General features: G+C 35.7%; 1 protein-coding gene across 2 annotated transcripts in view; it reads right to left on the bottom strand.

The window, feature by feature from the left end:
• The window catches only part of myripa (myosin VIIA and Rab interacting protein a), a 39,769-nt gene extending 22,876 nt beyond the window's left edge, over positions 1 to 16,893 (bottom strand). For both annotated transcript variants that reach the window (XM_073848968.1, XM_073848969.1), the window contains exons 1-3: positions 16,668 to 16,893; positions 15,153 to 15,312; positions 2,725 to 2,946 (exon numbers count right to left, since the gene is read on the bottom strand). In XM_073848968.1, the coding sequence (XP_073705069.1) occupies positions 2,725 to 2,946; positions 15,153 to 15,262 (332 nt within the window). In that variant the 5' untranslated portion in view covers positions 15,263 to 15,312; positions 16,668 to 16,893. The remainder of the gene's footprint in view (positions 1 to 2,724; positions 2,947 to 15,152; positions 15,313 to 16,667) is intronic.
• Between the last annotated feature and the right edge of the window lie 563 nt (positions 16,894 to 17,456).

The following is a 17,456-nucleotide window of genomic DNA, read 5'->3' as shown; positions in this document are numbered from 1 at the left end:
GTCGTTTTTTGGATTCATAAATCAAATGTTGGTCAGTCACTTAATTCAAATCGCGATATGGACTAGTGTATGTGAAAACTGTAATGCAAAAAGACCGTTTTAATATGAATCCGGTATGTTCCGTTTGCCTAGCTGTATGTAGGGCTGGGCGATATGGCTGAAAACTATATCACGATATCAGTGTTTCATATCGGTCGATATCGATAATTATTGATATTTTTTATGACCCATTTAAAATAAGGACCAGGAGAAAAATATATTACATTCAAACATTTTTATTTTAAACTTAACCTTCCTCTGATCATAATCCCCTCAGTTATTAAGACAGAAATCTCAACAACCATGGAAAACTCAAATAATTAAAATGTAAACATAAGTCTAAAGTCACAATATACACTTAATTATCTCTTAATCCTCAATTCAAACCCCATTCATTGTCGATGAAGTGAATGGTCAAGCTAATGTATGGCCCGGAAGTACGGCTTGACCGCAGGTCAGAGGTTGTTGCAAAGTACTTGGCTGATAATATTTATTGCTGCACAGATTGCTGGTTTCCAGTAGCCAATGTTACTTCTTTCCCGGTACTTTAGCCTACTTTGTGTAATAACGAAAACATTTATTTCAGTGAAAAAATAAGTCCAAAACTTTCAACATTTTGAACAATAGGGCCCTACAATCTTTTGCTTTTTTCAGAAATTCTTGTTTTAATTTTTCTGATAATCAAATGAAAGCAAAATCAATGATTTATTTTTAAAAATAAAAATAAACGGAGCTTTACTGTTAAAATTAATACATAGAAGAAAAATTATATTCAGTTAAAAAAGGTTTAATAATAATAGTATTTTTTCAACAATTAAGTGGTGACTCTTTTTTATTTTATTTATTTTTTATCATATATATTGTTTTATGTAAATTATTTAAATGTGAACATATAAACACCTACATTATACTGTACAAAGTAATACAAGACTAATATTGTTCTGTTACATGTTAAACCGTACTTTTATTTTGACAGGTTGCCGTGAAGTTTCAGTGTGTATACAGTATGAATTATGCTAGTTTCACTAATGAAACGCTAAAATTTACAAAAAGTGACACTCACAGCAGCTTTGGAGATGTATTTATATTGGAGTTTGTCTGTTCATGTGAGATGCAAAGGCCAAAAATTAGCGGGAGCGTCACGTGTGCATTATGCGTGTAGTGAAAATAAAACGCGTCTCCTCCATTCATACATATAGAGGCAAATGGAACATGCAGGATTCATATTGAAACGGTCTTTTTGCATTTAAGTTTTCACAGACACTAGTCCATATCGCGATCTGAATTAATTAACAGACCAACTTTTGATTTATTGATCCAAAAATCGACGAATTCCGCGGCATTCCGCCCTATAGTAAAGTCCGTTTTTATGAATGGAGTCCGCGATCCCGTCTGTGAGGAGACATTGTAAACGCGCGATCATGTAGAGACAAATCACATGCCGTCGTGTAAATAAGATAAATAACATAAGGCTATTTAGTTTGTTTAATACAACAACAAGGGCCCGTTCTGTAGAAAAGATAACCTTAACTTCTATTGTGACCACCTGGCGCTATATAGAAAATAAAATTAACTGGACGTTAAAGGGGGGCTGGGCGGGCCGACGAAGAATACAAAATATCGAACGTTTTATCGAACACATTTTTTATTGATATCGATCTCTTGTCTATCGCGATATATATCGTTATCGTTTTATCGCCCAGCCCTAGCTGTATGTATGCATTGCGGAGACGAGCTTTTACTACACGCATACTGAAACACACGTGACGCTCCCGGTAATTTTTGGCATTTTCATCTCACATGAACAGATAAACTCAATCTCCCAAACTGCTGTGAGTGTCACTTTTACCATTTCATTTGAGAAAACTAGCATCATATCATACTGTATGACACAGAAACTTCACGGCAACCTGTCAAAATAAAAGTACGGTGTAACATGTAATGGGTTGGGTAGGTGTTGACGTTAAAAAAACACAATCTAATAGGGAGAAAAAATAATTTCATTGTTAGTTAGTTAGTAAACACAAGTACATCTAATTGAACATAATTTATTTTCATCAACAAATTATCATAGAACAGCTTTATGAGCTTTATGATCCATTCTCAAAGACTTTAAGTCATTATTTGGGTAGCACACATATTCTGAATGCCTTCAGCAGAATTCAAATTAGCCATTTTAATCTAGATTAATCTAGATTAATTCCAAGATTTAATCTAGATTAATCTAGATTAAAAAAATTAATCTATGCCCACCCCTAATATATATATATATAATGTTTTTGTTTTTACTGAGAACAGACTTTCAGTCTTCAGTTAATAGATGAATAGACTGAATATTGTATACTATTTTGTCTAAATAAAACTGAAATAAATTTAATTAAATGTTACAAGTGAATTTATGCATCACAAACTTAAAATGTACATTATGAAAAATGGATATTTTTAAAAAGATTTAACTCTTAATAAATTATACTGTATGAGAAATGCGAATGCACAATTAAATATTCAATACTGACTGATACTGTCAATTAAAAAAATATCTAATAATCAACCAATAACCAATACCGTACTGTATCATGCATCATGAGCCTTAAACCTGCAGGTGTTTCCCACAAAACCCCTCTGACGGAGCTCGCGCTCATTCTGTCTCTATACCACAACAGTGGTTAGCGTGGCAATACTGACCTGGTCTTCTGGCAGGCGGAGCACAGCCAGGCTTTGTCCTTCTTACTGTAGGTGCAGCAGCCCTTGCAGACGTTGTAGCCACAGTCCAGGCAGGAACGTTTAGGGTTTAGAAGGAAGGTAAAGGGAGAACAGCAGCGGATGCAGCAGCGCTCATTAAACCTGTGCTGCCTCGACAGCAAAACAGACCGACTGCCCTCCTCAACCAATGCCTTCTTCATCTCACTGGAGCGAGGGAGAGAGAGAGAGAGTGAGAGAGAAAGAAAGAGAGAGAGAGTAGAAAATAGAAAAACAACTGTGATGTAAAGTATTTGAGTAAAATGGTATTTAAGCTGATGCATATTTGTCTGAGTATTAGATTGATGCATTAAAAACATACATAATTAATCTCTATGTAAATCAGGCTGTAGTGCCCTATAAGTGGATCATGTTCAAAGGACATCTGCGTGTTGACAGATGTGCTGCATTTGCCCTTCAACGTCTTAAATCTGTCTTTCCAGCCGTACTGCAGCCTCCAGAGAGAAGAGAGCAATTCAGAGCAAAATTGCTCTGACATTTAGCAGAGAGACAAGAGACCTAACACTGCTTAATAGAGGGTTGCAACCAGCATACACATTTTGTTTGGACTAGGTCCATTAGATTTGATGCTGCTTAATTAAACTGATGTGCCTTTAGGATATGAATTAAACGTTTGGCTTATGATTAACACATCAGAATTGTAAGGTTTATAGGGTACAGCAGTAAGAAGGCAATTGATTAAATGAATGTAAATAGGCAATATATATATATATATTAGTGGTGGGGATTTTCCAGTAAATGTATCTGGAGCTTACACTGATACGCCAATAGGTGATGAAAAGTGACCACATGTCTTTATGAGTGAATGACTGAATCAATCACTCAACTGAACTGTTTCATTAAAAATGCTGATTGATTCTACAACAAAACAAATGAGCGGCTACATCCAAAAACACATATTCAAAAGAAGTATCTACCAAGAGAGTAATTACCTAGTGACAGTTAAAAAAAACTGTTCTATATCCACCTTTTTCTTCCTGTAAGAGTGGCTGTGGCCATTTGTCAATTTTATGGGTCTGGCTTCTGGTCTCATCTGCGTCCAACTATTTTTAGCTGTACAAAACAGCTTGTTTTTCTGCTTGATATTGCAAATTGGTGTGACTTACCATATTATTATGAAAACACTGGTTTGTAGTAGTGTTAATTTCGTCAGACGAGACGAGACGAAATATGTTCGTCAACGACCTTTTTTTTCATGACTAAGACGAGACGATGACAAGACTGCACCACTGTCCAAAAACGCTGACTAAGACTAAATTAACATGCATTATTGTTGACGAAAAAAGACGAGACGAAAATGTTTTGCATAAAATAAAAACTAAGATAAAATCTCTCTTCATTTTCGTCTACAATCGTCTCTGCTTTTTCATCAGCTGTTACGGCTTTAAAATATTCAAACTGGCTGGCGCTGAGCCAGAGACGGACGAGCTCTGCGCTTGTCATATAATCACAACTATGCAGTGTTTTTAACCACATAACGCATATTTTAGGTTTCAGACATTTAAATACACATAAGTACTAGTAAAAGGAGACATTTAGAGTTTGTAAAATACACACATAGGTCTATGGAAGCAGCAAATAACAATCTATTCAAATATATTTTGCCGATGTGTTTTATTCATATCACATACACAGGCTAAGTAACTAAAAAGTTCACTCTATTCCTCTTCTAGTTCACCAGCCACCTACTTGCATGTATTTCGGGAGAAACGGATGAATGTATATGTGCTGTAAATACGGCTGACAGGACTCTGAACAGCAGCGCGAACAAACATGGCCGCGCCCATCTCACGTTACACATTACGATCCAGATCATTTATATAGGGTTTTAAACGACAAAACATACTAATTCACACATATTTGTGAATCGGAATATTAGATAGTTCATGGCATGGTAAGCAAGTGTGTGAGTATTCTGGATAAAAAAGGAAAAAGGAAATAAAAGCGATCTATCTGTCATACAGTGTTATTGTGTCTGTGTTGTATCACGTGACAAGCTTGATGCGTCGCCATGGAAACAATAAGGACGAACGTTCTAAAATAACGGTCGCTTAAAAAAAACTCACTCTCAGGGGTCCGCTAGAATATTTTAAACTCACCACTGAAAGGGTTAATCATTTGTGAATGTGTCTCCTAAATCAGAAATTGAAAACCAGACACGTTTAACATTTGCATTCAACAAAAATCATTCAACAAGTGTATTTTGTCAGGTAATTATGACATTTAACCAATGTTTGAGATATGTGAAACACTTTTTTTACTGAAATGTGTATCAGTAATAATCTCAGTAATAATGTGTTATTTTTAAAAAAGACTACAATTTTTTTGACTAAACCTAGACTAAAATATATTGAGTTCTTTTTTGACTAAAACTAGACTAAAATTAAAAGACTTTTAGTCGACTAAAACTTGACTAAGATACCTTGAGTTTTCTTTTGACTAAAACTAGACTAAAATGACGAGACTTTTAGTCGACTAAAACTTGACTAACAAAAAAAGATATGTGAATGACTAAATATGACTAAAACTAACAAGGACATTTGGCACAAGACTAAGACTAAGACTAAATTAAAAATAGGTGACGAAATTAACACTAGTTTGTAGTGCAAACTGTTTTACCGTTTACTGCACAATGATATTCTTCTCGTTATTTCCATATAGCGTATAATGAGCCGTAAGTCTCACCCATAGGCTTACTTCCGTGTTGAAGAAAAAGGTGGATGGTACGAATGTATTCTGAATGTACTACATTCATTCAATGCGAATGAATTGTGAATACCACTGTGTTTACGAGTGAATCACTGAATTATTCACTCATCTGAACTGATTCGTTTAAAAACACTGAATCACTGTTGCTCAAAGATGCCCAAAAGTTAATTCTGCTTTGAATTTGGCTATTAACTTTTTGTTTATTAAAGAGAACCCAAGGTATTAAGACTTGCATGGCTAAATATAATGTAAATAATGTCTCTTACTGAAATATGTAGTAGAAAACCCAAAAAAGATTTATGTTTTTTAACAAATCATTTTAAAAATAGTTTTTTACCACAACACAACTCAGAAAATAAAAAATGTATACAAAGTCTTCACTGCTTTCCTAGTGATAAAAAGAGGATAAAACAATGGGAAGATGCGTGAGGACAAATAAAACGTTCTAAAAACCCGCGTCTTTGTTCTCTCCACTTCAGTCGACTACAGCTACTAAAAGAGCTTACAAATGGCAGAGACAAGCAATGCTAGATGCCATCCTGGCCGGATATAAACATGTTAATGCTTGTCATGACACCACAGCCACTGAAGGAGTTTCTCAGCATGGTGGGTGGGGATAGAATCCTTGTGGGGAAAAAATCGATGGCATGGCATTTGGTTTAAAGGGTTAGTTCACCCAAAAATGAAAATTGGCCCATTATTTACTCACCCTCTAGGCATCCTAGGTGTATATGACTTCCTTCTTTCACTCGAATCCAATTGGAGTTATATTAAAAATTAACCTGGCTCTCCCAAGCTCTATCATGGGCGGTTGTTTCTCTTCAACCGTCTAAAACAAGTCCAATAAAGTGTGATTCACTACAAGAGGCCTTTATTCACCCCCTGGAGTGGTGTAAGGCACTTTTTATTATGGATGGATGCACTTAACTGGACTTGTTTTGGAGTGATGAAGAGAAACACCCACCCATTGCCATGATAGAGCTTGGAAGAGCCAGGAGAATTTTTAAACTCCAATTGCATTCGTCTGAAAGAAGGAAATCAAATACACCTAGGATGCCTGGAGGGCAGTATTTTATTTTCCGAATTGTGTTGCTGTAAAAATAGCAAAAGGCACCTCACAGAGTGCAACCATTTCATTTCCTCGAAATAAGGATGCCCCCATAGTCCAAAATATGTATAAAACTATGTGGATTTTTTTTTAAATAATGTGAATCTACTACATATTTCAGTAAGAGACATCATTTACATTATATTAAGCCATACAAGTCAAAAATACATACAAAAATAACATTTTTAAATTAAATATTGAAATTGAAGTAGGGATGCTCATATTGACCGTTTAACCGTTAACCGACAGTAAGAATTTTAACCGATTATTACTATCAGTTAAACGGTTTAAAAGGGTTTTTTTCTATTCTTTTTTTTTTTTTTTTACGTTTGCTGCATGGTGAAAGAAATAATGCTATTTGTAAGTTATCTGTTTACTCGCGCGCGTGTCGACACGAGCAGTGTGGCTGTATTATTTTAAGTAATATTAGTTATTAAAAAGTAATAAAATAACCTTTACACTGCACAATTAATCTCTTATTTATATAATGCCAACACTTTCTTTGTTTTAATAAGAGAGTTCGCGAAAGTGTAGAAATCAGCAAAATTGAAACCGGCACTTTGGTTGGTGAGTGGATTGTAACATAGCCTCCTCTGATTGGCCACAGTGATAATCGAATCAACATACATGTCTGTGATTGGCTATTGCTGAACGCTGTAAAACACGCGCTTCTCCACACGCATATGACAGTGGATGGAAGTCCCGCAAATTGAAAGGATTTTTGTGATGGTGTTTTTTTCTCGGATCTAAGAGTTAACAGGCAGCGGTCCTGCCTATCCGTACAGCATGTGGACATGTTAAAAACTAGGCACACTGAGGTATTGGCTGGCCTGCTATACATAAAGCGCATAGAAGGATTCAGTGTGTTTTAGTTTTGTCATCTTAATTAGGTAGTTATTTAATTTATACATATTTAGTGTAGGCCTATTTATATTATTCTTTTTTTTTTTTTCATTCAGATTTTCTCTGTTCTCAGAAGCGCTGCGGATGCGTGATAATTTAAGTATATGTCAATACAGTTTTTGTTGTTGCTCTGTATGCTGCTGTTTGCACGTTAAAATAAAACATTTGCTTGTATTTTTAATGTATCATCACAGATACTCGTGCATTCTATTTTTATTTTAAACTAATTTATTATTCTAATTTTATCAGTTAACGGTTAATGTTCGGATAACGAGCAGCGGTTGTCGGTCAGGAAAATTAACCGAAATGAGCATCCCTAAATTGAAGTCATTTTAAATAATGTGTCATGATACTAAAAGCAAACCTATGACTCACAGAGAAAAGAGCTGGCAAAGAGGGGTGAAGAGAGGGATGAAAAACTAGAGAGGAAGCATTGTATTGAAAATCTCTGCTTGAGGTGTGGCATTTACTTTGTCTCTCCAAACAATGCCAACAGGAAATCATTATGAATGATTAAAGCCACAGCTTGAACGGATCGGCTCCAGTGAATACCGAGAGAGGGGAACTGAGGATAATCTCAGCAGATTAAAAACAGACAGACAGGAAAGAAAAAAATTGAAAAAAAAAAAGCAAACAAAGGCTGTAATGACATAATACACATACCAGGGCAGATAATACATTACAGTGATGTTGATGTTGTAACACTGCATTTTTGCTTCTATTTGTGCACACAGAAATAGTTTGCTGACAAATTTGTGCCAAAACCTCCCTTTGAGGACATTTTGTGCATGCATATGCTTGAAAGCAGTGAAAAACAACTCTTGCCCCAAATCCAAGATGCGTGTAGTTTGTAGATTAATCTCTAAATGTGACATTCAAACCCTACAGATATAAACCAGAGATTACGAACAGCATTCCACCAGTTCATCTAGAATGAATCAGTGGCAAGATGCATTTAAATTTACAGCCAAAAAGCACAAAAGAAGATAATAGCGGAAAAATTCTTACTGACTGAGCAGGACAAATTTCATGTCCCTACAATCGCCCACGGTGATGATACCCCATCAGGGGTCTCTCCAATGAACTTATAATTGGATACTCAGCAGGCCATTTCCACTGAGTTCTCAGAAACATGGTCTGTTGTTTACAAAGCAAGCTGTTGGCAGAGAACAGCAGAGGTGTCCTGTGCCAGTAGGTGCAGATCCAAGCGAAGGTCTACTAAGTGACTCATGCCAGATAGCCAGACTGGGCGCAGGTGTGAGGAACAGGGGGTCAACCGAAGCCAATATTTTTTACTAAGTCATCTGATAGACCAGTATCCATCATGAATGACAGGTTATATACATTAGATACTGCAACTGCAGTACAGTTATGCATATCCTCTTCTTTCCCCATGCCTGTTATACAGTATCTATAACCAGAGCTGGGTAGATTACTCACAAATTGTAGTCTATTACTGATTATACAACCTGATCTCATGACGAAAACGTACTTGTGGGAACTTTTTCGCAAGATGCGAAATACGTACTGCCACGTATGTTTCGTGACATATTCAATGTGAAATATCCACTGAGTGGCGCAAAGAGGGTGTTCCTTTTTCTTCCCCCGGAACAGATGAATGTACATATGGTACGTTTTATGTTTATTTTTAAAAATGAACGTACAATCTAAACAACACCTAAACCTACCTGATAGTATAAACAAAAGAGAATGTGACGTAAAACATCTTTCAGCTTACACAGGCACTTTTTCATCATGAGATCAGGTAGGATTATTGATGATGAAAATTGTAGTTAGTAATGTAAGCTAGGTTATTAGTTTTAGGTAATGTATTCTGAGTACTTTTAGATTACTTTTTACATAACTTGCTTTAAACTTACTATTAAATGTACCACATCAATCACAGTACCACAGTGTTACACATCAATTTCATTCTTTGATGTCAACATCATGAAATGCATTAAACATTACATAGCACCAGGGTTTTCCAAACTAGGGTTAATGTAAGAACTGCAGTGGATTTCATTGAGTTGATAAAAAGCTAATAATTAATAAATCATTAAAATGATTATTTTATTATTATTATTATTATTATTATTTATTATATAATAATAATTAATGATTTATATTTCAATTAAATATTTTATGTCAATGGGGTTTGACTGAAAAAAGTTTGTGAATCCCTGCAATACATGAAATAACATGAATAAACATGAAAACAGCAATAACATTACACATGCAAAGGTTTGAAAGCTAGGATTTTTAGAAATTAAACTTTGAAAGAGAAAAAATATGAATAGGGGGGTCAATAAATTATGAGTATGGTAGGGAATTATGCAATTTTGGACGCAGCTACTGTGTTAATGAGTGAATCATTGAATCATTTACTCATCTAAATCGCTTCGTTTAAAAACACGGATTCATTCAGAGTTGCTCAAAGATGCGTTAAAAGTTAATTCTGCTTTGACTTTGGTTGGAAAAATGTTTTTTGTCTGAGCAAAATTACAGTAACTGATAATATTGTATCTAATATATAAATTACTTAATATTAGTCAATAATTATTTTTGTAATCGAGTAATCGGTTGATTATTCTGACAATTAATTGAGTAATCAGATAATTGTTTTGTGGTAATAAAAATAGACCCAAGTGAACAATAGACTTCAAATACATATATAAAAACAATAAGGGCAAAATGCAATTGAGGATTCTTTATACTCGAGTACTCAAATTTAATTGAGAAGTTAAACTTTAAAAGAGAAAAAAATAAGACTTGGGGGGGGGGTCAATAAATGATGAGTAATTTTCTGCCATTGTGTGAATAATTGCATGACGATTTACATGTTTTCTGCACACACACAAGGAAGATCGATCTCAAACCATTTACTGTTGTGTTAGTGCAAAGACTCCAGCAATGCAGCAGTGCATGAGCTATTCCTGGAACATCTTGTTAATGTAGATCAGTGTAATTGCACCACAACGACACATAGCAGTTGGTAAAACAAGATGTGGTATGCTGGGAATGGCTCACATTAATCTGTTAAATAGTTCTCTTAAGTTCTCTAATTTAAATAAACTCCCATAAGGAATCAGATTTGGACGCCAACGAAAGCAGCTTAAAATGGTAGCCACACAAATGGATCAGCATGTAATTAAAGAAACAATCCTGTCATAATTGTTTGTATAGTCCAGGGCCGAAATGACCCACTGTAGTTTGCTACAAGCCAAAACGTCTGCCTAGATTCACTATGTTCTGTGTGCAGTTCCATCACATTTCCTCTCCATGTAATGGATTAACAGTGCCCTCACAAAAATGACAGAATCTGCCATCTGTTTGAAATTTTTGATTTAATGAAATGGAAAATCATGGATGAGTGCATGGATAGATGGCTGACTCTAGGGTGTTTTTCTAGATTTTTCCCACAGGCTGATTTATATCAGTTGTACCCAAGCAGGGCTCTGCATAAAGTAGGCCCTAGTTGGTATTTGGAAAGTACATAAAATGGATATAATCTTGTTTTCATTTTCCTAGCCTTGATCATGCAAAGTAAAAAATGAACAATTGTTCTTGTCAAGGGATATCTGGTGCTTTGATAATGCATTTAATTGGTTTTCCAGTGTTTTTTTTTTTACTACTTTGCCAAAACAAATACTTTCCTACAAGATGGAATTCCTGAGAAAAAAAATACTTTTTAAGTGTATTTTCCTGTCTTTACTCAGAGGGGCTTTTCTAATAATCTTGTTTTTTGCTCTTCCATTCTCTAACTCCCTCAGTTCTATTTGAAATTCAGAGATGCTCCCCAGGTGTCAGAGAGGATATTGAAAAGCTAGATGCATGCAGGCAGAACACACTTGGGAGAAGAAAAAAATGCTGTCTGCATAAAATGGGATGTTTAAAGGAGACCTATTATGACCCTTTTTACAATATGTAATATAAGTCTCAGGTGTCCCCAGAATGTGTCTGTGAAGTTTCAGCTCAAAATACTCCACAGATCATTTATTATATCATTTTAAAAATGCCTTTTTTGAGTGAAAGCAGAAACACACTATTTTTGTGCATGTATATTTAAATGCAAATGAGTTGCTGCTCCCCACTCCCTTTATCAGAATAGGGCTGCGCCTTTACAGCTCAGACACTATGCAAAAAACATCTGTTTGCTTTTGATTATCATGCTATCACACTGCAATCATGCGTTTTGAACCATATTAGTCTGAGCACACACATCCGAAGCACGCACACGGAAAGCAGCTGTCACACAGCATGTGAGTACTAAACTAAGTATGTCTCATTCATGTCTTATTTCACTTAAACTGTCCAATATATACAAGTTTATGTTAAAACACAAAAATTTACAAGTTACAAAAATAGTTGGTTATGTGTGTGAGGCTAAACTGCTTGGGAAGAATATCACATGTTTACATTAGATAATATACAGTAAATAAATCAATAAATCCACTGCTCTCTTGTCTCCTCTGAGGCTGAGATTCTAAATACAGTGCAGGCAATGACAGAACAGTTAGCATGATTTGCTCAAACTTTTGCCATGGCATTACAACTGGTACACTGTTGTCGTTTGCAAAAACACAATGATGGTGCCATGGGTGGAAACAAGCAGGTTAAGAGGCGATAATGTTATAATAAGGTCCCCTTTCTACATCATGGGAGAAGCAAAATCTTAGCTTGTTTTTTCAGAAACTTGCAGAGAAAGGCTTACCAAAAAATGTACTTGATTGGGGTTTTTTTTCATGTTTTTTGGGTTAGTAGATGTACCGGGGACCTGATTAAAGCACTTAAATTCGGAAAAAGTCAAATTTTTATTAACATCCATCTAAAGCAATTCAGTAACTGTACAAGTGGACATCCAAGACAGATCTTCACACTGGGCATTAACACACATCTCAAATGTGTCTCCTGTAAGCACCTGTGATCAGATTTTAAATTGAAGAGTCTCTTTTTTTGACTACATACCATATAACGCCAGTGTGTTTCTGCATTTGAGCTACAAACTAGATGCCGAAAAGCCCAAAATGCCTAAAAGCATAAAACAACTACACTGAGGCATTGTTTGTTTTTATTTTTTCCAAATTAATTCTTATGCCATTATTCCTACTTCCTGTTCCAGCAAACAAACAAGCGTTTTCAACAACAGAGCGAGAGATTAGCACGGCCAGAGTGCATGTCTGTCGGTAAGATACAATCCTGGTGCCAAACTAAGTCATTAACCAAAGTGTTTTTCTCACCCCAAAGTATTGTGATGAATAATGTGCTTCTTTGTGCCAATGTGCCATACTTTTTTTTTTTTTAAAGAAAGTCAAAACATTAAGGGAAAGAGAGGAAGTCAAACAGAGATTACAGACTAAACACATTAAACACAATAAATGAAGATGATGGTTATGTTCTGTCCTTTGGGAACCAATATATTAAAAAATGCTAAAAGTCAGGTCAGGTATGTTTTTTGCCAGTTTCTTACAATTACTTGCTGGGACGTGCAGCAAATAAGAACTCCAAAGATATATTTTTTTAAACAGAGAGGGCCTTTTCATTTACAAAAACCTGTTAATGTAGAAATACAGGGTTAATGTGACCAAGATACAACATGGGTAACAATGAATAACAATGCCTATATATATATATATATATAGTGCACAGCATAAATGAGTACACCCCCTCTAAAACCTAACAAAAAAATCAGCAATTACTCTTTACTTAGATGACATGTTAGGGTTCTTTTGAGATATAATTCAACAAGCCTGCTTGATAAATAACTAAAGAAGAATATTGGATTGCAAAAATGACTCCCTCATGAAAGTTACTAAAAAAAATTTAAAAAGTGTATAGGTTTAAGGATATTTTTAGGGATAAGTATATTGAACCAAAACTTTGGCTTACTTAGACTTAATGCTGGCAGCAATGGAACCACTTTGAGAGACAACTGCCAGGTGACTTATTTCTTAGCATTAAATAGGACAATGGTACAAGAAGAATACCAAAATATTGTTTTAAGTGTGCAAATATAGCAGAAGTAACACTGACATTTCAAAACAATGGACTTGTGACAAGGCTCCTAAAATAATTCAGTCTTCACTTTAAGTTTTCATTTAATGGTTAGTAAATTTTTGCTAGGAAAAGAGCAGGAGAAATACCATGCAAGTGTCTCAGAGCCAGCAAAAGCTATGAAAAGTGTGACACTTTATCTCACAGACTACTGTGTACAAACTCCTTTAACCTCTTCCCAGGCCCATGTTTACAGAATATAGACTTCTGGGAATCCAAACTCTGGTCTTAAGAGACAAAGTCAATCATTTCAGATCCAAAAGCATCCAAAATGTTCTGGTGTTGCTAGAGGAGGAGTACAGTGAGAAGTGCCTGGTACCCACAGTGACGTTTAGTGGTAGTAAAGCTCTTATATAGGGATGTATGAGTGCTGAAGGTGTGAGGGAGTTGTGCTTTATCAATGCTGTCATGAATGCACACACTACTGTGTGAAGTAATACAAAACTTTGAAATTTGAAGATGCTACGCTCCCCTCATTTACTGCATTATTGGGCATTTTTTCAGCATGACAATGATTCATATTCATTCTCCCAAGGTGAAAATCCTTCAGTAGACATGTATTTCACTCAGTCTTTACTGGGGGATTCTGTAGAGACGAGCTGAGCAACACAACAACTTGTACACTAAGTGCCAAGAAGGGTCAGAGTAGTATACTTAAGTTCTGAAGGACGTAGTAAGCACTAGAATATTATCCATTTGCTGATTTAAATCTAGGGTGTACTCATTTCTGCAATCCTTTATTTAAACAAAATTGGCTAATTTACTTATCTTACAGAAAATATTGGCATATATTTTGTTGTTTTTATTAAGTATATGTTTAATACATTTCAATTTTGCCATCTTTCCATGAATTATTTTAGTGAACATTTAAGAAAATACATCTTTTATATTTATTCAGAGGGGGTGTACTTATTTATGTTGGGCACTGTAACTATAGGTCAGAATTAGATTTCTTCAAAGCTGAAACCGTATTCATGCTGGGCTCAGGGAAGTGAGTCATGGATAAAGAGGGAAGGGAGGGCCCTTCCTGTCATTTTGTTTTAAAGTATGACAAAGAATGATGGGAACTTCCTTATGCTCTCTAGCAATGACTGAACGAGAAAGATGATGCTAAAATTGTTTATATACAAACTTTTGATGAGAAAATGTGGTGATATTTAGCATTATGGTTTTTTTCTAAGTTTGAGGTTAATAAGATTTTTACATTTTTCTGAAAAAGTCTCTTATTGCTCAACCAATAAAATGCCAAATGTTTAAGCTGAAATCCTTATTTAATTACATTTATTTCTGTAATTGCTTCAAGAAAAACAGTAAAAAAACATAATATTGTGAATTATTATTACAATTTAAAACAGCTGTTTTTAAATTTATTCCCATCATGGCAAACCTGCATTTTTAGCAGCCAATATGTTGAAAATAGTTATATTGCTTAATATCATTGTGGAAACTGATACATTTTTTGCATGATCATAGATTTTTTCATCTTACTGAGTCTGACCCTAAACTTTTGAACAGTACTAGTGTGGTTTTGAGCAAGAGGAGTCATAAAAGTGATGCATGAAGGGTGCATGAGACTCACTTGAGCCGTGTCTCCTCCGTTTTGCGAAGATCCATGTCCCGTTGCACCACCTGCATCACATGCTCGGCCTCCACATCCGTCAGACCAGAGAGATCCAGTTTACGCCCCATCCTTCACCTCTGTACAGCTAACAAGATACCTGCCCTGTCCTGACTGTTAGCTGAGGACAGTAATAGAAAAAGAGCAGTCATTTAACAACATCAAAAGCTTGGCACCCAGCTGCGCCACTGGCTTCATAATGGGTTTGAAGTTACAAGTGTCATATATTGTTTTGTTTTATGAGGTTATTTTTTAATTTCAAGCTACAACAAGGATCTTTTAATGCTTTGACAACAACAATTTCCAACTGGGAGGTAAATCTGAAGACAAAATAATCTTGTGATTATAACATTGTTGCATTATGAAATCAGAACTATAATACAGTCTGGTGCAAAAGTCCAAAGTAAACCCTCTTGCATAAGGCTGTTAAATCAGCCTGTAGCTGAAATAAGGGCCCTGAGATGTAAGACCCCAAAAACAATGTTATTTGTATCCACTCCTGTGGATGTTTAATAATTCTGACATGACATATAAAGAATACATAAACTTTCCCACATGCCTTGGGTTGTAACCTTGCCTTAAACACTATACAGTGATGTACAGAATATGAAAATGTAAATTTAGTTTTTGTTTTTTTTTAATCAGAAAGATATGTCCCCCAATGTTGTTATTGTCACTAAAACTAAAAATATTACACATCTGCTAACTGAATAATGTTAAAATAACATATATTAGAAGCCTTGTCATTTAACTGGAATAAAAAAAAATACTAGCTATAATGAAACGGAATGCTACATAAAAATACTAAAACCTAAAATAAAATGAAAACTGGATATAGAAGGTTAAAAGCTTGTTTCAAAATATTTAAAAAAAATACTAAATAGTGTATAAATAATAATAAAACAACACTGGTGTCCAAAGCAGTCTAAACCTAGGCTTTCGTAGGCACACTAACTAACAGATATTTCTCAGCACCATCTGCTAAGCCAACAGTGAAAGCAAACACAAAGCTTTTGCTCATGAGATATTACAGCAATTCATCTGTCAGAAGGTTGCTATGCATTACAATGACAGTTCTACATTTGTCATACTATTTTCACCTCAGCCTCAACTCAAGTCACCATTCACTTTCGATGCATCTCTTCCCATAGTATGAAAGTAAATGGTGACTGAACCTATATCATTCTGCTTAACATCTTTTTTGCGCTCCACAGAAGAAAATGAACAACATGAGGGTGAGTAAATGAGAACATAACTTTAATTGTCGAGTTAACAAAAATAAAGAAAGGCTACTGTTCACAAACAAGTTATTCAAACCGAGTTTGGATAACAAACCACTTATAAAATAAGATGCCCGTCTATTCGTAGCCTACATAAGACAGCTCAAGTCATAATACATTTTTTCTGTTCTGACAAACAATACTAGAGACGTAAAATTAATCAATTGGAAATAACTAGTTTAGATGCGGCACTTACCGTCGCGTCTTCACCTCAGTCGCTTACGTCAGCTCTCTTGGACCAGCGACTGCAAAGCTGTCAAGATTTACAGACAAACTCATTATGGATGTCCGCAGACCGCTTCAAATCAATACCGCGTCTTTCGGGAATGTTCGAAGTTAACCTTTTGACAAGTTTGACCAAAAAAATCAAGAATCTCTGAGGAGAAACGCTGGGAACGGAACGCGTGTGTAGCAGGCGCGTGTACCTGCTGTGGTCTCATGCCATTTACGACCACGAGACCTGAAACAGGGGCGGAGCGGGGGGGTGGCTAATTGGGCTTAAGCCCCGAATGTTTTGTCAAAAGCCCCGAATCTTTTAGGTTTTTAGCGTAATTAGTGCGAGTGCCGCATGCTGTAATATGAGCAGTCATTATTCCGTCGTCTCCCGGGTGCTGATAGTGCTCGTGTGCAGGTGATACCTGAACTGCACACATTGCTATCTGGATTTAAACTAAACTCATTTAAGCTTTGCCAGTTTCAACATTTAAGAGCCATAAGACGCAAACCCGCGCGCACAGTGAGAAGTGACAAGATCTGTGTGTGCGCTCATCCGAAGCGCGCAAACTCGCGCCTCAGAACGCACGCAAATATTACTCCCGCAGAAATGTTATTTCGTCCTGCTCCCGCCCGCCACATTTATGTTTTGCCCCACTCACGCCCGCAAAAACCTGCATAAAAGTAACCTATACCCCCGCGGGAAAACAGGTGTCTACTTCATCTCTTGGCTGCATGAAACATAAGTCCGCTATTGATTCACAAACTATTC

This window comes from Garra rufa, chromosome 10 (assembly GCF_049309525.1).
Source record: "Garra rufa chromosome 10, GarRuf1.0, whole genome shotgun sequence".
Lineage (NCBI taxonomy): Eukaryota > Metazoa > Chordata > Actinopteri > Cypriniformes > Cyprinidae > Garra > Garra rufa.
The sequence above is the reverse complement of the archived record's forward strand: the minus strand, read 5'-3'. Positions and strand labels throughout refer to the sequence as shown.